Here is a 13,755-nt window from a genome sequence, read left to right as displayed (position 1 = left end):
GATACTGAATGGGTTCTACAGACATCAGGCAGGGAATCCTTTTGAGAGATGTGTCGGGTTAGCGGAGAGCAGGGAACATCAGGGAGAGATCACGATCTGTCCATATATGGTCACATCTCCTAGGGATTCCCCAGATACAAGTTTCAATTATTTTTGCCCAGCCCGGAATTCAAACCCCAGGCTCTCTGCCATAGAGACACAGAACCACTAAGCTATGAGCTCAGTGATTACCTATGAGGGGATTTTTGGTAACTAAGAGCTGTTAAGCCCCTTCTCCACTGGCGTTTTTCACGCGCGAGTTCTGCGCGTGCATTTGACGCGCAGAACTTGCATTGCACTCTGTCCCATTGTATTCAATGGCTCTTTCTCCATTAGCGTTGTTTTTGACGCGCGTGCTTGCGTTCGTTTGCATGCTCTATTTTTGCGAGTCACGCGCAATTTTCACGCCCCATTCAAGTCTATGGAGATGCATCAAGAACGCATTGCACTCGCAATCATTGCAAGTGCAATGCGAGTGCAATGCGTTTTAAACGTAAGGGTTGCTAGGTGACCAGAATAACAGTATTTCCCCTGCTCGCGAACAATCATTTAATTAAAAAAACACAGTGAAGAACAGTGAAGAATAGAATAAAACCAGTGAACACAGTGAAAACAGTGACCACAGGATCATTTAAGAGAAAAACACAGTAAAGAACACAGTGAAGAATAGATTACAGATGTTCGGCACATCTGCTTACTTGTCGGGAGATACGCGCGGAACGGTGCGGCCAAAATAGCATGTGAAGAACAATATATATGTGTGAAGAACACATTGCAGATGTATTTAAACATCTGCAATTTGTTCTTCACACACATATATATTGTTCTTCACATGCTATTTTGGCCGCACCGTTCCGCGCGTATCTCCCGACAAGTAAGCAGATGTGCCGAACATCTGTAATCTATTCTGCACTGTGTTCTGCACTGTGTTTTTCTCTTAAATGATCCTGTGTTCACTGTTTTTATTCTATTCTTCACTGTTCTTCACATCTGCTAACTTGTCGGGAGATAATATACACGGGGAACAGTGAAGAATAGATCGCAGATGTTTGCAACTTATCAGAAGACATTATTTTTCAATTAAATAACCCATTTTGATCCCAAACCATGGTCCCTTTGAAAAATGCTCGATTCTCCCATTGACTCGCGTGTGAAAAATGCGCCGAAAACGCAAAAAAACGCTAACAACACGCGCGTGAAAAACGCAAAAAACGCTAATTACTCCAAGGAAAAATGGAACAAAAACGCAGCCAAAAACGTCAGTTTTTCACGCATTGCACCCTGACGTGAAACGCAACGCTAGTGTGGAAGAGGCCTTACTGTTACACTGTGACACAGACTTAATGCCCTGGTATATAGAGAGGGATCTTCTCGGAGATTATTATTGTAATTATGGAGACAATTATTATTATTCTAAATTTTATTATTTGTATTATTATGGAGACGATTATTAATTATGGTAAAGATAATAATAATCATCTCCATAATAATAGTAAAAATACTAATAATTGTCTCAATAATTACAATAATAACCTCTGAGAAGATCCCTCTCTATATATCAGGGCATTAAGTCACTGTGTCAGTGTAACAGTAACAGCTACCAGCTCTTAGTTACCAAAAATCAACTAATTGCTATCTGCTGAGCCTGTAATGGATAGAGTCTCTGTGTGTTTATGGCACATGGACTGTGCAGGTTCTAGGTTCAAATCCCAACCTCATTAAAAAAAATTTTAAGATGATTTTTATTATTATAATACGGTAAAAATTTGTGGCATGGCCAGGGAGTGATTGGGGGTGTGGCTTAAGGGGATTTTGTCCCTCTTTCCCTTCCAGAAATGTTGGGAGGTACCGTATGTATAATACCCCCTCTTTATCCTCCCTTTACATTTGTTCCACCACTTTGATTTATCTCCTCTTCACCTCATATTGTGACTCACTTTCCGATACTGGCCCCCTGCCCGCCATTCCTCACATATTGTGGCCTCTCTTCTCCCTCATATTGTGACCACCTGTCCTCCTCCCTCATTTTGTGGCCTCCCCATCCTCTTCATATTGTGATCTCCCTTCTCCCTCATATTATGGCCCCCTATCCTCCATCCCCACTTATATTGTAACCTCCTGTCATCCTCCATCCTCCTCATATCGTGTCCTCCATCATATTGTGGCCTCCTGACCTCCTTGCCCCTCATATTGTGGCCTCTGTCCTCCATGACCCTTATATTGTGTCACCCCTGTCCTCCATTCCCACTTATATTGTGGCTCCTGTCCTCCTCCATCCTATGAATATTGTGGCCCATGTCCTGATTATTAAACCAAAAAAACCCTTACTTACCTTTCCATCATTCCCCTGCAGTCCTGCTTCCTCTTTTCCCAGGGGCTCTGATATGATGAGGAGGGGCTGCTGTCAACCAGCCGTAGCTCCTCCCCTCCAGGCCTCGCCCCTCCTCCTTGTCATCTCTGAGCCTCGGAGAGAAGAGGAAGTGGGACTGCGGGGGATATTCTCCCTACCACCTGGAACGGCGGGGCATCATCATAATCCAGGGGCGTTTACTCATAAAAGCATAATTATAAAAGTATATTTTAGAAGGAAGGTGGCCATGTATAACAAATATAAGAAGATTACCACAGTCCCGGTGCCTGGATCTATGAGTAATGTCCCTGGTTTATCATGAATTTTCATGTTAGATTTCTGTTAAAGGGGTTGGGGCCAGCTAGTGCCATTATTTAGCAGCCTTCCTTTTTGTTTGGTTGACGGACATATGGCTCAGAAACTGATTAGACACTAATGAGACACAGGCCTGAGAACAGCACATGTAGCTTTATTCAGTGGAGGACGCTGGCGGAGTCTGGTCATGTGACCCTACATCAGCAGCCTCCACAATAACACCGTAATATCATCTCCATATTGAAAACCGGAGTATAGAAAAGTGGGAGATGTCACCATGGACCTGTAATACAGTCTCTAATAATAACATCATTCGTGCACCAAGAAGCATTGGCATAGAATGAAATATTCCATTTAATGAAACTTGTTTTTTGTAGGATGAGTTGTGTTTTTTTTTTAAATGATGCAAAAGGTGCGACAATAAACGTGGGGTTTTTTTGCCCCTCTTTCTCTAGCCCAAAATTTGATTTGTATGCAAACCATAGAAAACCCAAGTCATGATAAACCAGGGACATTACTCCTAGATTTGATTTTTATCACCCCAAAAAAGGAATTAATAGTACAGTATTTTTCGCACTAATAAGGCACACCGGATTATAAGGTGCACCATCAATAAATGCCTGCTAAAAGGTCTAGGCTCATATATAAGGCGCACCGGATTATAAGGATGAATGACCAGCAGGTGGCAGACCTGTGCACAGTAAAAGGCAGCTGTTGTCTGTAAGTACGGTTCATATATAAGGCGCACTGGACTATAAGGCTCACCTTTGATTTCTGAGAAAATCAAAGGATTTATTGTGCGCCTTATAGTGCGAAAAATACGGTAATCAAATCGTAGTACAGTTCCTAAAACGAGATCAGTGAAAACGTCTTCTGGTCCCTCTACAAAGTATACCGTACACAGTCCCATACACCAAAGTATGAGAAAGTTACAGTGTCAGAGAATTAGCCTTTTTTTAATAAAAGATGTATATTGTTATTGTTGTGATCTGTGCTCTCTGCAGCCAGTGTTAAGCATTGTCCCTGGAGAGCTGTGTAATCTTTGTGTAATCAGACCTCAGTGTATGTTGTTAGTAGCAGCAGGACTGTGATATATGGATTTATATTCCAGGATTGTATCTTCTCCAAATGCACTATGGGCATGCCCTCACACTGCTGTGCTCTGTGCTCTCTGCAGCCAGTGTTAAGCATTGTCCCTGGAGAGATGTGTAATCAGACCTTTGTGTATGTTGTTAGCAGAAACAGGACTGTGATATATATACATTTATATTCCCGGGATTGTAGCTTCTCCAATTGCGCTGGCGGGGGGGTTACGTCCTCACACTGCTGTGCTCTGTGCTGTGATTTGAGCTGCTGCCCAACCTGAATTATAACATTATTGGTTCCTGGAAGACGACAATGGGGGAAAAAAAACTGTTGAGATATTAAAGGAGTTTTTTGGGAGTTTCAAAAGTGTATTTGTATTTACGCCATTAGGGCTGGCTGAGGTCACTGATTGGCTACGGTTGTCCCATAAACGCCATAAACACTTGTGGCCCAGGAGAAGTTTTTCAGTTAAAGGAAAACTATCACCTGTAATCTCTGCACCTGCAGGGTAGCGTGCGGCTTCCAGGGGACCCGGAGCTTCTGCGCTGGCCGCGCTGCCAGCTTCCTCCTATATCACATATACACAAGAGGGCGCTCCGCAGGGGCTAGGGGGAAGACCCTGTAGCCTTTCCAGACTTATTACATGGATTTTAGCTTTAAAGATGGGCAAACCTCCTTCACCAAAGACCCCCCTCTGGAAGACACCTGCCGGGGGAATCTGCCCTGGATCTACTCTGGTGAGTAGATCCCTGGTGCTAGCTTTCCTTAGCCGACGAGAATTGGACAGGGTCGGCATACGTTTAAAAAAAACCAACATGTCTATTTTGGGGTCCCAAATATCTTCTCTCCATGAAGAGTTCAGCAATGAGCAAATAACAGTGCACTGCAATACCCCTCAGGTGCCATAAGGTGGCAGCACGGTAACATGTATGAAACAATCTGATACATGGAGGGGGGGGGGGATAGAGGTGGAAACATAAGGAAACTTTTTGTTACACATTGAAGACATGAAGTTAGATCATGTCCACCAATCAGCGGTGGTCCTGGCGCATTGAGGGGTCCTGAGTTGCCCCGAGGTTCATGACATGAGACAACCCTTTCTATAGGCTTCTGTTCTTATCTCGTGTAACGTACCCAACTCATCGCAGTGCCGTTACTATTGGTGACTCCCTGTCACATGATCCTCCATTCATACACATGAGGGCTGTGTACTACTTCCTCATCATGTCAATGCTCTGCCCAGCACTTCTTATTAACCCCTTACTGCCCTAGAGGACTCGAGATATTGGGGCACATTTACTAAGGGCCGTGCGCCAGTTTTCTGACGGTTCTTTGCAAGTTCCTTTAGGTGTAAATGGCTCGCACAAGTGTCTGCGCTACATTTGTGTTGCACGCGACCCTTTTGTGGCGCAGCTGCATTTAGGCATCATGCAACACAAATTAGGGAGCGGAAGCGTGCGCCGTATTTAACATGCAAAGTCTGTCGCACGGCTTATGTTAAAGGTGCATCACAAAAAAGTTGGTGAACTCTGTCTGGCCAGTGCAGGGAAGCGAAAGATTCATGATTTCTGGCGCACGTTCTTAACGAATCTGTATCACTCAGCATTATACACAGGCAGAGCACTTTTAGGGAAGTTTCCAACAATCTTAGCCCCAGTAACTTTACTATCTGAGGGCGCGTTCACACGTTGCGTTTTGACCTGCGTTTTCATTGCGTTTGAAACGCATATACAACAGCTTGCGTTAACATTGCGTTTACGAACGTAAACGGTAATGTAATTAGGCAAATTACCTCACATCAGCTGTTGTATATGCGTTTCAAACGCAATGAAAACGCAACGTGTGAACGCGCCCTGAGGTGACCCATGATGTTACCTTAGCTGCTCAAGACCATCAAGAATGTTATATGTTCACTACCCTACACCACCAGGGATGTTACCGGGAAAGTCAGAGACAATGAGGCTCATGGTTGTTGGGTTTTCCCATCCTAAAAATTCCAGCCCGTGGCTGCCACATTTTCTACCCATCTATAGGAGGTTGCTTACTGGATGGTACTTCCTCTTCCCAGCATCCCTGGTGGTGGCAGGTACCAAGGTAATGGTAGGGGCTGGTGTAACTTCTATGGATCACTAAGCACTGGCCTCAGTGATGGGAGCCGTCTATTACTGACTGCAGAGTGTGAGGGGTGTTGTCAGACCCCCCAGATCAGGCATTTAAAGGAAACCTACCATATCTGATCTATCTATTAGGTCTATCTTTTTAGGGCTAATCCTTCAGTGCCAGCAAAGTTTTAAAAAGTTTTATGACCCTAATATGCAAATATGTGAAAGTGGCTACTGGGCGTGGTCTAGCTGGAGCTGAAGCTACACAGAGCGGCTACTCCACGCCCCAGTAGCCTCTTTCAATCCTCTTGCTATATCTTGAGCAACCAAGTCTTGGTAGCTGCACAAACTCGTCCGCGCTTGACCTGGTGACTGCGCATACTAGGTTGCGAAGCCGGAGCTACTGCACAAATTATGCTAATGAGCTTGAAGGTCTCCGGAGACAGTTTCTAGAACCCCTCTGTGCTGTAGCTCCACAGGCTGTTACACTGTCTCCCCCAGCCCCTTCTCTCTGACTTATGTCATCTCACTGCAGCAAAGGAAGTTTCAGAACAGTGTAAGGGGAAAGTGCACAGTGTAACAGCCTTTGAAGCGACAGCATGGAGGGGCTCTGGTAACACTTTACAGAGCCCTTCAGGCTCATTAGCATAATTTTAAATGTTGATTTTAAAAGGAAGGAGCCCAAGGATAACAAATATAAGAAGATTACCACAGTCACGGTGCCTGGATCTATAATTAGTGTCCCTGGTTTATCAGGATGGATTCTGATGGTAGAATTATTTTAAATGTCTATTTTAATAAAAAAAAACCTTTAGCAAATAACATTCACCCCCTTTCTGGTGATATTTTTGTCACTTCTTATCCACCCTTTAAGCGCCGGTCTCCCATGTACTAGCGGCGGATCCGTCACACCGTGTTTTCCGCTCATTTGCTCCTTGTACAGGTTCCTAATACAAGTTGATTTACCTTAAACTTTCAGCGGGTGAATTCGGCCTCGCTGACGATGATGTAACAAGACAGGGAGGTTTTTTCTTAAATTTTCCCTGCAGTTTTATACGTGAGGCGTCTCTGATAACTCGGAGAGACTGTGACATGGGATGTCCGGGTCCTCGCTGCCTTCTCTATGAATTATATAGTGATGGCTGCACAGAGCAGGGACCCCCCAGAGGGGTGAAGCTGGAGCCATTAGCCTGCAGGGGGCGCATCTGTGTATACAGGACCCAATAAAATGTAATTGACAGAATTTAAAGAATTTATTCTCCATTCACAACCAACGCATTAGAGATGATCTAAACTCTGACGTCATGTATCCTAATAACTGAGCGTGTATCTAAGCTCCCACAATGCCTTGCACACGGGGATCGTATGGATTTTTGCTTTCTGCCTGAATTGAGACATAATCATGATAATTCTTTAAAGCGCACACAGATTACGCAGCGCTGCACAAAGCGGTCCCTGTCCCCAAGGGGCTCACAAACTAATCAACCTACAAGTATGTTTTGGAGTGTGGGAGGAAACTGGAGGAGGAAACCCACACAAACACAGAGAACATAAAAACTCTTTGGAAACACTGACCTTGGTGGGATTTGAACCCAGGACCCCAGCGCTGCAAGGCAGAAGTTCTATCCACTCAGCCGCCGTGCCGTCCTTTCATAAAATCAAACAGGTGACCTTCACTGATTGGGGCAATGCAGGCCCTAAATTCTGGGTCATGGGGGGAGCAGGGGGATCTGTGGCCACACCCATGCTGCACCAAAATGCTCATTTGCATATAAGTAATAAGTGATATTCCTCTGCATTAAAGACAGATTAGCCAAGCCTAATGATGCAGGACCGTACAGCCCCTTTAACGAGGGTTCCCCACTATATTACACTTAATCTACAGGATAGGGGATACGTTTTTTACTTTAAAGAGAACATGTCCCCAGGTTTTACCCCACTAAACTACCAGCCCCTCAGGTAGGGGATGGAACGTACTTTCTAAATTCCCTCTTTCATGGGAAATCTCCATTAGTCAATAAAAAATCCCCCCAAAATTCAGGCAAAGATGACTCTTCTCATCCCATTTTCACATAAGATGAGTCAAGTTTATCCGGGGTAGTGTCACTTCAGAAGTCGCTATCTTATGTTCTTTAGCACCTAGAAACATGCTACTGGTGTCATATTAACCCCTTCCCGCCGCTGCCCTTTTTCCATTTTGCGTTTTCATTTTTCACTCCCCACATTCAAAAATCTGTAACTTTTTTATTTTTCCATGTACAGAGCTGTGTGACGGCTTATTTTCTGCGTAACAAATTACACTTCATAGTGATGGTATTTAATATTTCATGCCGTGTACCGGGAAGCGGGAAAAAAATTCCAAATGCAGTGAAATTGGAAAAAAAACGCATTTGTGCCGTATTCTTCTGGGCTTGGATTTTACGGATTTCACTGTACGCCCCAAATGACATGTCTACTTTATTCTTTGGGTCGGTCCGATTATGGGGATACCAAATTTGTATAGGTTTTATAATGTTTTCATTCCTTTAAAAAAATTAAAACCTCCTGTACAAATTTTTTTGGGGGGATTTTTCCATCTTCTGGGGCTAATAACTTTTTCATTCTTTGGTGCATGGAGCTGTGGGAGGTGTCATTTTTTGCGGATTTTGATGACGTTTACAATGTTATCATTTTTAGGACTGTACGACCTTTTGATCACTTTTTATAGAATTTAAATTTTTTTTTTAAGTGTCTACTTTGGGCGCGATTTTCCGTTACGGGGTTAAACGCAGTGAAAAACCGTTATCCTATTTTGATAGATCGGGCATTTTCGGACGCGGCGATACCTGATGTGTTTATGATTTTTACTGTTTATTTATATTTATATCAGTTCTAGGGAAAGGGGGGTGATTTGAATTTTTAGGGTTTTTTTATTATAATTTTTTTATTTTAACTTTTTTTTAATTTTAATTTTTACTATTTTTTAGACTCCCTAGGGTACTTTAACCCTAGGTTGTCTGATCGATCCTATCATATACTGCTATACTACAGTATGGCAGTATATGGGGATTTTACTACTCATACATTACCATGTGCTGACAGCACTTGGTAATGAATGGGTTAACCTGAAGTAGCTTCGAGTCTTCGTGAGACCCGAAGCTACCATGGCGACGGATCGCCGCTCCCCGATGACGTCACGGGAAGCGACGATCCATGGAAAGATGGCGGCGCATGCCCGGCACCGATCACGGGTGTTACCGGTATGCCTTTGCTGAAATATGCAGCAAACACTTACCGGCTATGGAGAGGGCTCAGCCCGCGAGCCCTCTCCATGCACCGGGACCCGACATGTGACGTACTATTACGTCACATGTCGGTAAGGGGTTAAAGATAAAGAATCTCATCTTTCAGATCCCTTTAAGCTTACAGATACAGGCAGTTAAAAATATGCAGGAACTGGATCTTTATCTGCTGCTTGAATTTTCAATTCTGTCTTTAGCTGTTTGTATCTCTGGTTCTGTAGCTCACAAAGTAACAAGCCAGAAAGTTTGACTTTATCTTTAATGTTTCTAGGTGCTACAGAACAGGAGATAGGGGCTTCTGAAGTGACACACCCCCTGCAGCCTCTAAACTTGACTCGTCTCGTGAAAATAAAGTGAGAAGAGTAATTTCCCTTAATTTGGTAGAGATTTTTTTTATAGGTTAGTAGGTGAGGTTTCACATTAAAGTGGGTGACAGTGCTCAATTGCTGACTGTTATGACTTACTTTGGCTAGAGGATCAGTGTTTGCAGTAGTAAAATCCCTTTAAGAGACTGATCTGTGCAGTTGTCTAGGATGCACCATTTATCTCCATTTTTAAGATATCACTGGCCTCCATATCCTGATACCAAGCTGCTCCATTCCTGCGGGGTCACCCATACTTGTGTACAGTGGGGACCCTCGCTGATCAGCATGTTATACAACAATAAAACTATGGCCAACCCCTTTAAGAGGATCTTAAACCAACTCCAACTTTAATAGTCATTGTTCCACTGACTCCATTAGAGGAAATCTACCATTTGTTTTTATGCAATGTGAACCAAACACACCTTGAGAATGCTGTAGCTATACTGATGCAGAAACATATCTTGTTTAATCCCTGAACCAAGCGGTTTTGCTCAAAAATCAATTATAACCTTCAGGAAACCTTGGGAAAGCTGGGTGGTCCATGATTAAGGGCGCAATTGGTGCCTGAAACGCGTTGGATATCACACAATGTTTGTCCAATAACTATTTTTATATGAATCCAATAAAGAAAGAAACTTTTATCTGAAAACAACGTCTGATTTTGGTGGATGGCAGCTGGATTAATGCGATTGCTAAAGCTGGGTGTAGGCTGACTACTGTTTATAAACACATTACACGCAGAGCTTCCAGAACGGTCCAGACAGGACTAATCAACCTGAGCTGGATGACTCATACACAACAGCTGGGGGATGGTGCAGCGATTGATTACTTCTGCCTGTCAGGCACAACACAGTGATTACATCATTCTCTGGAGTAGTGTATCATTAGGGTAAAAGGAGAACCGCCGGGGCAGCCACAGGAGCGACAAAGACTCATTATCATAATTTTATAATTGTTTTTTCAGCAAAAGAACTCAGTTCAGGGAATAAACAAGATATGTTTCTGCATCAGTGCAGCTACAGCATTCTCAAGGTATGATTGGTTCACAATGCATAAAAGCAAATGGTAGACTTCCTTTAAAGGAAACCTACCACCAGGATCAAGGATGTTAAACAAAACCCTGGAGAGGCTCCATAGTTTCTAATTGAGCCCGGAGCCCATCGGGATAATTTGCATAATATTTAGAGACTTTTTTTGTGTAAAAAGGACATAAGAAGAGCGGATCCTGCCAGAGGGGGCACACACCAGTATGTCCGTGTGCTTGCTTTACAGTCCTTCATCCTGGTGTTAAAGTTCTAATTTCCTCCCTAGCCCCCACTGTTCCTCTGTTCCTTCCCAGGGCCCCCAATCTGGAAGTAAAGGACCTATTTAACATAGTTTCAAGGCAGAATCAGTGCCCAATATGCTTATTAAGCTTTTCTGACAGTAGAGCTCCAAAAATTTAATTGTTCAGGAATGATCGGGGCTGGATGGAAATATTTCAACTACTTTAGAACCCATGCAGCAGAGTCTTATAAATGATTCAAAGAGTCAAAGCTAATGGAAAGTTTTCATTAAAGGAGATCTACCATAAAAATCCATCCTGATAAACCAGCGACATTACTCATAGATCCTGGCACCGTGACTGTGCTAATCTTTTTATATGTGTTATCCATGGCCTCCTTCAACTTTTAAAATTATGCTAATGAGATATAAGGGGTTTCGGTGCTATAACCAGAGCTCCTCCGTGCTGTAGCTTCAAAGGCTGTTACACTGTGCAAGAGCACATCTCATCCTCCCCCCTTCCCCATCAGTACTACCCCCTACCTCGGCTATAATATTACACTGTTGGAGGGAAGAAAGTGCTCCTGCACAGTGTAACAGCCTGTGAAGCTACAGCACCAGTGGGCTCTGTTAACCATCCCATGGGCCCTTCTGGTGCATTACCATAATTATAAAAGTTGATTTTAGAAGGAAGGAGGCCATGGATAACAAATATAAGAAGATACCACAGTCCCGGTGCCTGGATCTATGAGTAATGTCCCTGGTTTTTCAGGATGGGTTGTGATAATAGATTTCCTTTGAAGGGATTTGCTCATCTGTGGGTTTGTTACCAGCAGAATTGTGATTTCAGCTCCGGCTGCAATATAATAGTATATAATATGGTAATAACAGTATGTAAAGAAACCTCTTCTAAACACCCACTACCATAATAAGCCACACAACACATCCGGTAATTTCTCGGAAATTTTATTTTATTTTTTATTGTTCCTTTATTTTGCTGGAGTGACAACGGAGACATCGTTACGAGGCAAAAGACGTCATAACAAATACATAAACCGTATATAAAATAATTTCTAACATTTCAGGGAAGTCAGACCCAAAGTTATGGATTTTACTTCCCATCTATAAAATTAAGCAGCAATTACTTTTTTTTTTTTTTTTTTACAATAATCAATAAAAAAAAAAAAAGCTACATAAATTTAAAATATAATATAATATTAAAAAGGTTTTCAATCTAAAATAATATTACTGCATAGAAAACTAAATGACTTTGCTACTTTTACCTAGTGTGATCGGGGGAGGGGCGGAGTCTGTACCCAGAGTATGGGCTACAACGATTTCCCGGAAAACCATTACCTATGGCAACCAGATTTTTGGGTTCCCTACGGCCGCTTATAGATTACAATCCATTGTGGGGTTAGTTGCTAGTGGTTATAGCATCTTTTACATAGACCAGGCATTGATGTTCCTATAACTGATTGTTTTAAGCTCCACCCCCTCCCATCTGATGGATTTGGGGTTGTTTGCATAAGCCCCGCCCCCTGTAAAGCCCACTTCAAGGGACTATCCCTTAAAAAGCAAAATTACATTAATGAGGTGCAATATAAGGGGGTTTCCCCTAAATTGCTTAAAGTTTTCGTTACTTTTTTCTTTTCTCTATATCTTCTGGCAAATATGGGTGTTGAAAAATGTCTGCCAATATGGCGGCCCATTGGACTGACACCGCCCCAGACTCATGAATGGTACATGTTAGGTCAACCCCCTGCTACAATTTTGCTACATAAACAGGCAGATTTGCATTCAAGGAGCCTAAGGCAACCCTTGTTAAAAAAAAATCTGTTCTTAAAGGGATTGTCCACTTGTGACTTTTTAACATAAATATGATCTACATCGAAATCTTAGTCACTTTGTAAATACATTTCATTATTTATTTTGTACTGAGACGGGTCTACAATGATTTAAAGGCGGCCATTTTTGGTTGTAATCCACTTTTGCACTTTGGGGGAGTGGCATCTGTGTTACTAGAGGAGGGTATTAGTGCTATGGGAAGCAGCAGTCTTCATTTCTTTAGCAAGTTGCTAACTGACCACAATAAAAATACTAAGAGGAACCGGAGGTTTCTTATCAAAAATGTATAAAATAACTTCATTTTCTGATACAGAAGAAACTCATACGTGTGATATCCAGCATTAGTAATATTAGGAGGCAGTGCTGTATGAGCTGGTCAGGCGCAGTCTCACATCTTCTGAGACTGACTCTTGCACATGGTCAGGATCTGTTTTAGCACCTTCTGAACGTCTTCATCCATTTGGCCCTGGGGGAGAGATAAAAGAAGTAAGAGGGCGAAGAGCTGCACTCACAATTCTGCTGGTGGAGCCACATACATGACATTACTTATCCTGTACTGATCCTGAGTTACATCCTGTATTATACTCCAGAGCTGCACTCACTATTCTGCTGCTGGTGCAGTCACTGTGTACATACATGACATTACTTATCCTGTACTGATCCTGAGTTACATCCTGTATTATACACCAGAGCTGCACTCACTATTCTGCTGCTGGTGCAGTCACTGTGTACATACATGACATTACTTATCCTGTACTGATCCTGAGTTACATCCTGTATTATACACCAGAGCTGCACTCACTATTCTGCTGCTGGTGCAGTCACTGTGTACATACATGACATTACTTATCCTGTACTGATCCTGAGTTACATCCTGTATTATACTCCAGAGCTACACTCACTATTCTGCTGCTGGTGCAGTCACTGTGTACATACATGACATTACTTATCCTGTACTGATCCTGAGTTACATCCTGTATTATACTCCAGAGCTGCACTCACTATTCTGCTGCTGGTGCAGTCACTGTGTACATACATGACATTACTTATCCTGTACTGATCCTGAGTTACATCCTGTATTATACTCCAGAGCTGCACTCACTATT

The 13,755-nt window shown here is 42.8% G+C and overlaps 1 protein-coding gene across 4 annotated transcripts in view; it reads right to left on the bottom strand.

Annotated features, from left to right (window-relative positions):
- Positions 1-11,754: 11,754 nt before the first annotated feature.
- The window catches only part of RAI14 (retinoic acid induced 14), an 85,390-nt gene continuing 83,389 nt past the window's right edge, over positions 11,755-13,755 (bottom strand). For all 4 annotated transcript variants that reach the window (XM_072134560.1, XM_072134569.1, XM_072134554.1 and 1 more), the window contains one exon: positions 11,755-13,115. In XM_072134560.1, coding sequence (XP_071990661.1) covers positions 13,038-13,115 — 78 coding nt within the window. In that variant the 3' untranslated portion in view covers positions 11,755-13,037. The remainder of the gene's footprint in view (positions 13,116-13,755) is intronic.

This window comes from Engystomops pustulosus, chromosome 1 (genome assembly GCF_040894005.1).
Source record: "Engystomops pustulosus chromosome 1, aEngPut4.maternal, whole genome shotgun sequence".
Classification (NCBI taxonomy): Eukaryota; Metazoa; Chordata; class Amphibia; order Anura; family Leptodactylidae; genus Engystomops; species Engystomops pustulosus.
This window is presented reverse-complemented; position numbering and strand designations above follow the sequence as displayed.